This window comes from Cherax quadricarinatus, chromosome 6 (assembly GCF_038502225.1).
Source record: "Cherax quadricarinatus isolate ZL_2023a chromosome 6, ASM3850222v1, whole genome shotgun sequence".
Classification (NCBI taxonomy): domain Eukaryota; kingdom Metazoa; phylum Arthropoda; class Malacostraca; order Decapoda; family Parastacidae; genus Cherax; species Cherax quadricarinatus.
In genome coordinates, this window is record NC_091297.1 from 36,007,125 (window position 1) to 36,019,187 (window position 12,063).

The window sequence follows — 12,063 nt, forward strand, 5'->3', positions numbered from 1 at the left end:
AGCCTGCATAACAGTAAATCTTCTATTTTTTGTTTGAATAAAAATTCAAAATAGAAAGCAAGAGTAATATCAGAGGGGCCTGGAGATGTGACTGATGAACAAAGAAAATGTTATTTTAGAGCCAGGAATGTCTGCATTGTTCATTCTGGACCCTATTTTGAAATTGTCATATTTTTTAATTTATGTGAAATTGGCCAAATTGCAAATTTCTGACCACTTGATTGGGTAGGTGAAATCAGTAAATGGGCAGTTTCTTGTACTCCTTCGATAGAAAAAGTGGAGTTCTAAAGAAATAGTTATGAGTTTGGTCGACTGGAGGAATGGAATTAGCCGAAAATGGGGCTCAAAGTGGGCGAAATTGCCAATTCGTAAATATAGCCGAGGTCGCTGACTTCGAAAGAGCATAATTCCATCATTTTTCCATCAAATTTCGTTCTTTTGGTGTCATTACAATTGGGAAAAGATTCCCTATCATTTCATAAGAAAATTTTTTTTTTATGAAATTTTGTGAGTCCAGGAGACACCTTAGGGTTTGGGGTTGCGACAGTCAAGGGGTTAAAGGAGTGGTTTGGGATATTGGCGTTTGGTGGGATGTGTAATAGGATGGTATACAGTGGAACCCCGGTTATCGGCCGTGATCCGTTCCAGAAGGTCGGCCGATAACCGAAATGACCGAAATCCGAATTAATATTTCCTGTAAGAATTAATGGAAATACAATTAATCCATTCCAGACAAAAATATTCACAAAAAAATATTTTTTTTAACAATTATGTAAGTACGTATTACATACCTTTATTGAAGGCTTCTGGAAGATAGGGAAGAGATAAGAGGGAGGAGTTAGTGTTTGGAAGGGGAATCGCCCTCCATAAAGACTTTAGGTTGCAAAGCCTTCTCTGAGGTTACTTCCCTTCTTTGTCTTTTAATGCCACTAGGACCAGCTTGAGAGTCACTGGATCCCTGTCTCACAAAATAACTATCCAGAGTGCTCTGTTTCTGGCGTCTCTTTAAGATTTCCCTGAAGTGGGACAGGGTTTTGTGACTAAACATTTTGCAGATATGGCTTGTTTCAGCTTTGTCAGGGTGGTGTTTCTCTACAAAAGCTTGCACCCTAGTCCAGTTTGCACACACCTCTTTAATCTCTGAAGAAGGCACTTCCTTCGCTCCTTCCTCCTCCTTTGAAGCAAGTTCCTCAGCTGCAGTCTGTTACTGTTCAAGTTGAAGCTCTTGCAGCTCTTCGGTGGTTAGCTCTTCCCTGTGGTCCTCCACCAACTCTTCTATATCCTCGCCACTCACCTCCAACCCCAGGGACTTCCCCAGTGCCACAATAGAGTCCACAGGGTCAGGGTCAGCCTCAAACCCTTCAAAATCCCTCTCTTGGACACAATCTGGCCACAGTTTTCTCCAAGCAGAGTTCAGAGCCCTGGAAGTCACTCCCTCCCAAGCCTTACCTATAAGGCTTATGCATTGGAGGATAGTGAAGTGATTCCTCCAGAACTCTCTTAGGGTCAGCTGAGTGTCCGACATCACTTCAAAGCACTTTTGAAACACTGCTTTTGTGTAGAGTTTTTTGAAGTTAGACATGACCTGCTGGTCCATGGGCTGGAGGAGAGGAGTGGTGTTAGGAGGCAAGAACTTCACTGTGATGAAACTGAAGTCCCTAAACACTTGGTCTTGCAAGTCTGGAGGATGTGCAGGAGCATTGTCCAGTAATGGGAGGCACTTGAGTAGCAATTTCTTTTCCAGGAGGTATTTTTTCACACTTGGGTCAAACACATCATTAACCCACTCTTTGAAAATTTGCCTTGTGACCCATGCTTTATGATTAGCTTTCCACATCACACACAATCTATTCTTCATGACATTGTTTTTCTTGAACACTGGGATTTTTTGAGTGATACACGAGTAAAGGCTTCACTTTGAAATCCCCACTAGCATTACCACACAACAGAAGAGTAAGCCTGTCTTTCATAGGCTTGTGTCCTGACAGTGCCTTTTCCTCCTGGATAATGTAGGTCCTGTTTGGCATTTTCTTGCAAAACAGGCCTGTTTCGTCACAATTGAAGACTTGTTGGGGTTTGAATCCTTCAGTCTCTATGTACCCATGGAATTCCTGCACGGATTTTTCAGCCACTCATTTGTCAGAACTTGCTGCCTCACCATGCCTTACAACACTGTGTATGCCACTACGCTTCTTAAATCTATCAAACCATCCTGTGCTGGCCATAAATTCACAAACTGCAGCACTTGTTCCAGGCATTTTCTTTGCAAGATCCTCGTGCAACTGCCTTGCCCTCTCACAAATGTTCTCCACAACACTGTCTCCCACTAATTCTTTTTCCTTAATCCACAATAATAACAACTTTTCCATCTCTCCATTATTGGTGGCCTTTGTTTAGTTAGAAAAGTTACTCCTTTTGCAAAATTAGCACCTTTGATTTGTTCTTTCTTTGCCAGGATGGATGTAATTGTTAATTTATTCTTGCTGTACATCCTGGCAAGTTCCACCACCTTCATACCACTCTCAAACTTTCCTATCACTTCACACTTAAATTCCATGGTGTTTCTCACTTTCTTTACTACAGGAACTTTCTTTGGAGCCATGGTTACTTATTTTGCAGTTGCACTAAAAAAAAAAAAAACACTAAAAACAATGGAAAACAAGCAAAATGTTTGGATATATGAACAGAAGCTTCCTCAGCCACAAAGAGACAAAGCCAAACTGATGCGCAAGTGGCCCCAGCCGGCGGATGGACGCGTCCCAAAAGGTCGATCACCGAATTAACAACCGATAACCGGGCGCCGAGAAACCGGCCGATAACCGGGGGTCCACTGTACAATGGACCCCCGCATACCGTTGGCCTTACATAACGTTAAATCCGCATACCAATACATTTTATCGCTAAGATTTTGCCTCGCATACCGCTAAAAAACCCGCTCAACGCTGTTCGTCCGAGACATGTCTAATGTGCGGCCATAGCCAGACTCACATGTTCCGCCGGTGGCATTGTTTACCAGCCAGCCTCTGCGGTAACATCCAAGCATACACTCGAAACATTTCATATTATTACAGTGTTTTTGGTGATTTTATCTGCAAAATAAGTGACCATGGGCCCCAAGAAAGCTTCTAGTGCCAACCCTACAGGAATAAGGGTGAGAATTACTATAGAGATGAAGAAAGAGATCATTGATAAGTATGAAAGTGGAGTGCGTGTCTCCGAGCTGGCCAGGTTGTATAATAAACCCCAGTCAACCATCGCTACTATTGTGGGCAACAAAAAGGCAATCAAGGAAGCTGTTCTTGCCAAAGGTTCAACTGTGTTTTCGAAACAGAGATCGCAAGTGATGGAAGATGTTGACAGACTCTTATTGGTGTGGATAAATGAAAAACAGATAGCAGGAGATAGCATCTCTCAAGTGATCATAAGTGAAAAGGCTAGGAAGTTGCATCAGGATTTAATAAAAAAAATGCCTGCAACTAGTGATGATGTGAGTGAATTTAAGGCCAGCAAAGGTTGGTTTGAGAGATTTAAGAAGCGTAGTGGCATACATAGTGTGATAAGGCATGGTGAGGCTGCCAGTTCGGACCACAAAGCAGCTGAAAAATATGTGCAGGAATTCAAGGAGTACATAGAAAGTGAAGGACTGAAACCTGAACAAGTGTTTAATTGTGATGAAACAGGTCTGTTTTGGAAGAAAATGCCAAGCAGGACCTACATTACTGAGGAGGAAAAGGCACTCCCAGGACATAAGCCTATGAAAGACAGGCTTACTCTGTTGATGTGTTCCAATGCTACTGGTGATTGCAAAGTGAAGCCTTTATTAGTGTATCACTCAGAAACTCCCAGAGCGTTCAGACAAAAGAATATCCTCAAGGCTAATTTGTGTGTGCTGTGGAGGGCAAACAGTAAGGCATGGGTCACTAGGGACTTTTTCTATGACTGGTTACACCATGCATTTGCCCCCAATGTGAAAGATTACCTAACTGAAAAGAAATTAGACCTTAAGTGCCTCCTGGTGTTAGACAATGCCCCTGGTCATCCTACAGACGTGGCAGAGCGACTTTATGGGGACATGAGGTTCATTAAGGTGAAGTTTTTGCCTCCTAATACCTCTCCTCTCCTGCAGCTCATGGACCAGCAGGTTATTGCAAACTTCAAAAAACTGTACACAAAAGCTCTGTTTGAAAGGTGCTTTGTAGTGACCTCAGAAACTCGACTGACTCTAAGAGAGTTTTGGAGAGATCACTTTAATATCCTCAATTGTGTAAACCTTATAGGTAAGGCTTGGGAGGGAGTGACTAAGAGGAACTCTGCTTGGAAGAAACTGTGGCCAGAATGTGTAGACCAAAGGGATTTTGAAGGGTTTCAGGCTAACCCTGAGAGGAGTATGCCAGTTGAGGAATCCTTTGTGGCATTGGGAAAGTCCTTGGGGTTGGAGGTTAGTGGGGATGATGTGGAAGAGTTGGTGGAGGAGGACAATGAGGAACTAACCACTGATGAGCTGCTAGATCAACTTCAACAGCAAGAGGCCAGACCTGAGGAAACTGGTTCGGAGGAGGGGAGAGAGAAATTGAAGAAGTTGCCTACTACAAAGATTATGGAAATCTGTGTAATGTGGCTGAAAGTGCAAACCTTTATGGATGAAAATCACCCTCACATAACTATTGCAAGCCGTGCTGGTGACTATTACACTGACAATGTTGTGAAACACTTTAGGGAAGTCATAAAGGAACGAGAGGTACAGGCCACTATGGACAGATATGTTGTGCGACAGAAGTCCAGTGACTCTGAAGCTGGTCCTAGTGGCATTAAAAGAAGAAGGGAAATAACCCCAGAAAAGGACTTGACACCTCAAGTCTTAATGGAAGGGGATTCCCCTTCTAAACATTTAGACTCCTCCTCCCATCCCATCAATCATCACCAGATCTTCAATAAAGGTAAGTGTCATGTAATTGTGCATGCCTTTTTCAGTTTGTGTGTATTAAAATTAATATTTCATGTGGTAAAAATGTTTTTTTTTCATACTTTGGGGTGTCTTGCACGGATTAATTTGATTTCCATTATTTCTTATGGGGAAAATTCATTCGCATAACGATAATTTCGCATAACAATGAGCTCTCATGAACGGATTAATATCGTTATGCGGGGGTCCACTGTATATATAATTGGGGCTCTGATATTGTAATTATTTCGGGTCACTTTTTATATTGTATCTTTATATATGTTACTAAACTGTTGTATCTAGGTGCCTCTGCAAAAACAGTGATTATGTATGAGTGAAGTGAAAATGTTGAATGATAACAAAAGTACACCTACGATCCGACTTACGACCTGCTCGACTTACGACCACTCAACTTACGACCATGTTTTTTTTTTTGCCAAATTTCTGGGAAATAAACAACTATTTGTCTTGTACACAGTGTTTATCCTAAATCTTACAGTATAAAATACAGTACTAACAGCATAAAAAGTAAAGTAAAACATGAAATACCGAAATAAAACAATAAAATAAAGTCATTACAAAAATGTGATGTTGATATTCAGTAGTAAGTTCGACTTACGTCCATTTGGACTTACGACCGTTTTCTCGGAACCGAACTCGGTCGTAAGTCGGATGGTATGTATATTTTCATTTCAGGGATTTTCTTTCTCTTTGGGTCACCCTGCCTAGGTGGGAGACGGCCGACTTGTTAAAAAAAAAAAAAAAATTGTTCGTAGTATGTATCACTGATAATACATTAATGTGGGTGTCTATGGGAAAATGGTTCTTGCTTTGTTTTAATTTTTTAATGTATTGTTTCTGTGGAATGTGTTTGTATCATCTTTTAATATTTGAATTCTCCCTTTAGCTTCATAATCAAAATATCTTCCATAAATTCTGTTAGTTTGTTTTTCTTTCTTTGTTTCTTTATATGTAATGGCTTTTGATTCCAACTTGGGCAATGCGGCTTTCTTCAGCTTGCTGTTTCTCTAATCAGTCTTCTGCCACACATCTTTTTCACAGTTAGATTGATTCACAAAGCTATAAAAGCATTAAACACTACGAAGTGTATGCCCTAGGTAATGTACCTTCTTGTGTGCCAAGTGTACCTTTTAGAGTTTGCACTTACACAGGTTCACCTGTTTCGCCAATCTCTCCCCCGTAAGATTTTCTCATCTCGGAAAAATGTTCTGTCCTGAAGACTGGTGACTACACCAATCTTCCTATCATCCTGTTGTTCTAACTTATTCTATATCAAAAGTGTTTTTACTTCATTGTTAGATAACTTGAAAATTGTATTCTTTTTTACCTCTTATCCCACTCATGTTTGGTCAATCTTGCTTTGAAATTTCAACTAATCTTTTGTTATAGCTCTTGGTAGTTTCAAAGCTTTTGACAGAACTTGGCGCAAATTTTCCTCTCCAATCTGTGGCCTTTCGCTCTCCACACATCTATAAAATTCATTTCTACATTAGATTTCTCTCTGATAGATTCATTACTTTATTTTACTTCACATAATCCTTGAATTAATACATTTATAGTCTCTCTTTTCCTGCCATAGCTTATCCTTCAGCATTATTGCTACTCCTTCTTTAGCTCTAATACTATTAGAAACCCCTGACTTAATCCCATTTATTCCTCTCCACTGAAACTCACCCACCCCCTTCAGCTTTGTTTCACTTAAAGCCAGGATATCCAGCTTCTTCTCATTCATGACATCCACAATCATCTCTTTCTTATCATTCACACAACATCCACGCACATTCAGACTTCCCACTTTTTTCTTATTCTTTTTAGTAATTATTACAGGAAAAGGGGTTACAGTACTAGCGCATTGTTCCCGGCATTTTAGTTGACTTTTACAACACGCATGGCTTACGGAGGAAAGATTCTTATTCCACTTCCTCATGGATATAAAAGGAAAAGTAATTAGAACAAGAACTAAGATAAAATCAGAGAAAACTCAGATGAGTGTGCATAAATAAACGTGTACGTGTATATTTAGTGTGACCTAAGTGTAAGTAGAAGTAGCAAGACGTACCTGTAATCTTGCATATTTATGAGACAGACAAAAGACACCAGCAATCCTACCATCATGTAAAACAATTACAGGCTTTCGTTTTATACTCACTTGGCAGAACGGTAGTACCTCCCTGGGTGGTAAGTTACTAAATGCTGTAAAGAATTTTTATGAGGATAGTGAGGCTAAGGTTAGGGTGTGTAAAAGAGAGGGAGACTACTTCCAGGTAAAAGTAGGTCTTAGACAGGGATGTGTAATGTCACCATGGTTGTTTAATATATTTATAGATGGGTTGTAAAAGAAGTACAGTGGACCCCCGCATAGCGACCTTAATCCGTGCAAGAGGGCTGGCTGTTATGCGAAATGTTCGGTATGCGAATGAATTTTCCCCATAAGAAATAATGGAAATCAAATTAATCCGTGCAAGACACCCAAAAGTATGAAAAAAAAAAATTTTACCACATGAAATATACATTTTCCTACACACAAAGAGAAGGATACATGCACAATAGTAGAGTAGTACATGCACAATATATATTGTGCATGTACTACTCTACTAAATGAAGAATAAATGACACTTACCTTTATTGAAGATGCAGCAATGACTGATGAGACACTATGTCCTGGGAGTGCCTTTTTCTCCTGAGTACTGTAGGTCCTGTTTGGTATTTTCTTCCAGAACAGGCCTTATCACACTGTGTATGCCACTACGATTCTTAAATCTCTCAAACCAACCTTTGCTGGCTCTAAATTCACCAATATGAGCACTAGTTCCAGGCATTTTCCCTGTTCACCTGGGTGTTAGTCGACTGGTGTGGGTTGCATCCTGGGAGACAAGATTAAGGACCCCAATGGAAATAAGTTAGACAGTCTTCGATGACACTGACTTTTTTGGGTTATCCTGGGTGGCAAATCCTCTGGGGTTAATTGTTGTTTGGTATTCTCAATAAGCCACACCAACAACGGTGGTACAGCAGCAGCAGCAGCTGACGGTGGTACAGCAGCAACAGACGATGCTACAGCAGCAACAGACGATGCTACAGCAGCAGCAGACGATGCTACAGCAGCAACTGACGCTGTTACAGCAGCAGCAGACGATGCTACAGCAGCAGCAGCAGCAGCAGACGATGCTACAGCAGCAGCAGCAGCTGACGGTGGTACAGCAGCAACAGACGATGCTACAGCAGCAACAGACGATGCTACAGCAGCAACAGACGATGCTACAGCAGCAGCAGCAGCTGACGGTGGTACAGCAGCAACAGACGATGCTACAGCAGCAGCAGACGATGCTACAGCAGCAGCAGCAGCTGACGGTGGTACAGCAGCAACAGACGATGCTACAGCAGCAGCAGACGATGCTACAGCAGCAGCAGACGATGCTACAGCAGCAGCAGCAGCTGACGGTGGTACAGCAGCAACAGACGATGCTACAGCAGCAACAGACGATGCTACAGCAGCAGCAGACGATGCTACAGCAGCAGCTGACGATGCTACAGCAGCAGCAGACGATGCTACAGCAGCAGCAGACGGTACTACAGCAGCAGCAGCAGCTGACGGTGGTACAGCAGCAGCAGCTGACAGTGCAGCAGCAGCTGAGGGTGGTACAGCAGCAGCAGCAGCAGCTGTACCACCAATAGTAGCGATGGTTGATTGGGGTTTATTATACAACCTGGCCAGCTCGGAGACACGCACTCCACTTTCATACTTATCAATGATCTTTTTCTTCATCTCCATAGTAATTCTCACCCTTATTGCTGTAGGGTTGGCACTAGAAGCTTTCTTGGGGCCCATGGTCACTTATTTTCCAGAAAAAAATCACCAAAAACACTGTAATAATACGAAATGTTCCGATTGTATGCTTGGATGTTACCGCGGAGGCTGGCTGGTAAACAATGCCACCGGCGGAACATGTGAGCGTGGCTCAGGCCTCACATTGGACGCGTCTCGGACGAAGGGCGGTGAGCGGGTTTTTGGGCGGTATGCGAGGCAAAATTTTTGCGATCAAAGCGTCCGGTATGCGGATTGTATGGTATGCGATGCGTCCGGTATGCGGGGGTCCACTGTAAATGCTAGTGTGTTCGGGAGAGGGGTGCAATTAAATTGTGGGGAATTAAATACAAAATGGGAAGTGACACAGTTACTTTTTGCTGATGATACTGTGCTTATGGGAGATTCTAAAGAAAAATTGCAAAGGTTAGTGGACGAATTTGGGAATGTGTTGAAAGTGAACATAGTTGAAAGTTGAAAGTGAACATAGAAAAGAGTAAGGTGATGAGAGTATCAAATGATTTAGATAAAGAAAAATTGGATATCAAATTGGGGAGGAGTATGGAAGAAGCGAATGTTTTCAGATATTTGGGAGTTAACGTGTCAGCGGATGGATTTATGAAGGATGAGGTTAATCATAGAATTGATGAAGAGAAAAAGGTGAGTGGTGCATTGAGGTATATGTGGAGGTAAAAAATGTTATCTATGGAGGCAAAGAAGGGAATATATGAAAGTATAATAGTACCAACACTCTTATATGGGTGTGAAGCTTGGGTTGTAAATGCTGCAGCGAGGAGGCGGTTGGAGGCAGTGGAGATGTGTGGTGTAAATATTATGCAGAAAAATTCGGAGTGTGGAAATTAGGAGAAGGTGTGGAGTTAATAAAAGTATTAGTCAGAGGGCTGAAGAGGGTTTGTTGAGGTGGTTTGGTCATTTAGAGAGAATGGATGAAAGTAGAATGACATGGAGAGCGTATAAATCTGTAGGGGAAGGAAGGCGGGGTAGAGGTCGCCCTCGAAAAGGTTGGAAGGAAGTGGTAAAGGAGGTGTTGTGGGCAAGGGGTTTGGACTTCCAGTAAGCGTGCGTGAGCGTGTTAGATAGGAGTGAATGGAGAGAAAGTTGTACAGTGGCTGGCATTTGTTTTGAAAGATACTTTTGTTATTTGTACAGTACTGTGTATTAATTGTACTATTGTACATTTATTTTTTTCGACTAACCGGCTGTATCCCACTGAGACTGGGTGACATAAAAAAAAAAGTTTTTCTTTTTAAATTTAGCAATTTTTACAGGAGAAGGGGTTATTAGTTCCTTGCTCCCAGCATTTTAGTTGCCTCTTATGATCTGTGTGGCTTATGGAGGAAGAATTCTGTTCCACTCACCCATGGAAAATTGTTGTACTGTATATGTATTGGTGTACAGTCCATGCAGACAACAGGTACTATACATATACAGTCATACCCTGCCCTACATCATTAATTGGTTCCAAGAGCCGTGACGTAAACCAGACGTAATGCCTTAAAAATGCCTTAAAATGATGACAAATGCTATAAAACTAGTGTTAATATCCTCTATCATAACCACATTATGCTTGGAATAACTACCACTATTCTTCTTAGGACCCATGGCTAACACAGACATGAGAATAATCACAAAAATAATGGAAATAGCAAAACAAGCACATGATTGCAGCAGGGGCAAAAATGTATGTGGCATTTCCTTGTTTTGAATGAGAAGTGGCAGCAATGCTTCCATACACCAAGATGGCAGAACTATGTAATGATGGACATTTGTTTATAATTTTTCAATGTAAATATTTTATTGTATATATACAATTTCTGTTTTTTTTATGTGTTTTTATTGTATTTTAGATTTTTTTTAGCTTCTTTTATCTTTTATTGTTAATTTTTATGTATTTTATTTATTTTAAATATATTTTTAAGAAAAAATTTATTAATGTCATGTCCTTTAATTATGACTTAGGTGACATTGCTGAGTGACGTAATGTTGGACATAATGATGTTTGCTGAACTGAAATTTACTCTAGAAAAGTGGTGTAAAGGCAGATTTGACATAAGCTAAAATGACGTAAAGCGGGGTATGATTGTATACGTATAGTACATGGGTGAGCATAATCCCACCTTATGAAGCTGCTTGCCTTAGTGCACATACCTGTATATTAACTTTGGATAGGGAATTGGTATTCTTCCCTTTCTTGTTTTTCACCTGTCAGATTGATATTGTAAAATATAAAGTTTGAGTATTCATATAAACATAGTTAATAATTTTGGTGTACTTGCAGATAAAGGAGGATGGTGACCTAGCAGTTAGTTGTGGGTTCCACTTAGCTTACCGCAACAGAGAGCCAGTGGTTCGCCATTTGGGGCTCCAGTTGTTAGAGCATGTTATCAAGTATAAGTGGAATTATTTAACCGTTGGACAAAAAGTTCACATCAAGGTTAGTTAAAGTGTTTGCACAGAGTTTAAAAATTAAGCCTGATCATGCTTGTACTATACATAACTTGTTTTTTTTTCTCTCAACATGCTGGCCATCTCCCACTGTGGCAAGGTGGCCCAAAAAAGAAGGAAGCACTTTCACTGTCATTCAACACTTCCACAGTCATTCACACATAATCACTGCAGAGGCATGCAGATATGACAGTTCAGATGTCATTGTCCTTCCCATCTCCATGATTCTAGGTCTGGCAAACTGGTTTCCTTGAATCCCTTCACAAAATATTACCCTGCTCATGCTCAAATTGCTCGTCAGGTCCCAGAAACTGTTCATTTCCATTTACTCCTATCTAACATGCTCACATATGCCTGCTGTATGTCTAAGCCCCGTGAACACAAAACCTCTTTTACCCCCCTCCCATCCATTCCTAGGATGGCTCCCTGCCCCTCCTCCCTTCACTACAGATTTATACACCCTCCAAGTCATCCTATTTTACTCCATCCTCTCTAAATGACCAAACCACCTCAACAACCCCTCCTCAGCCCTCTGAGTAACACTTTTAGTAAATCCACACCTCCTCCTAATTTCCACACTACGAATTCTCTGCATAATATTTATGCCACGCATTGCCCCTAGACACGGCATCTCTATTGCCTCCAGCTTCCTCCTTGCTGCAGTGTAGTTTCTCCTCACTTAACGAAGGAGTTCCGTTCCTAAGACCACGTTGGTAAATGAATTCTTCGCTAAGCAAGGAGCGTACTATAATGGTAGTAGGTTTGTGTCAACCATCTTTGATATTGTTTTAATGTCACCTTTGCAACATTTATAACATTTTTAGGATAT

The 12,063-nt window shown here is 41.1% G+C and overlaps 1 protein-coding gene across 2 annotated transcripts in view; it reads left to right on the forward strand.

The window, feature by feature from the left end:
• Positions 1-12,063, forward strand: part of Ranbp21 (exportin-5-like protein Ranbp21) — a 197,710-nt gene that overhangs the window by 33,839 nt on the left and 151,808 nt on the right. For both annotated transcript variants that reach the window (XM_070081343.1, XM_070081345.1), the window contains exon 3: positions 11,068-11,223. In XM_070081343.1, the coding sequence (XP_069937444.1) occupies positions 11,068-11,223 (156 nt within the window). The remainder of the gene's footprint in view (positions 1-11,067; positions 11,224-12,063) is intronic.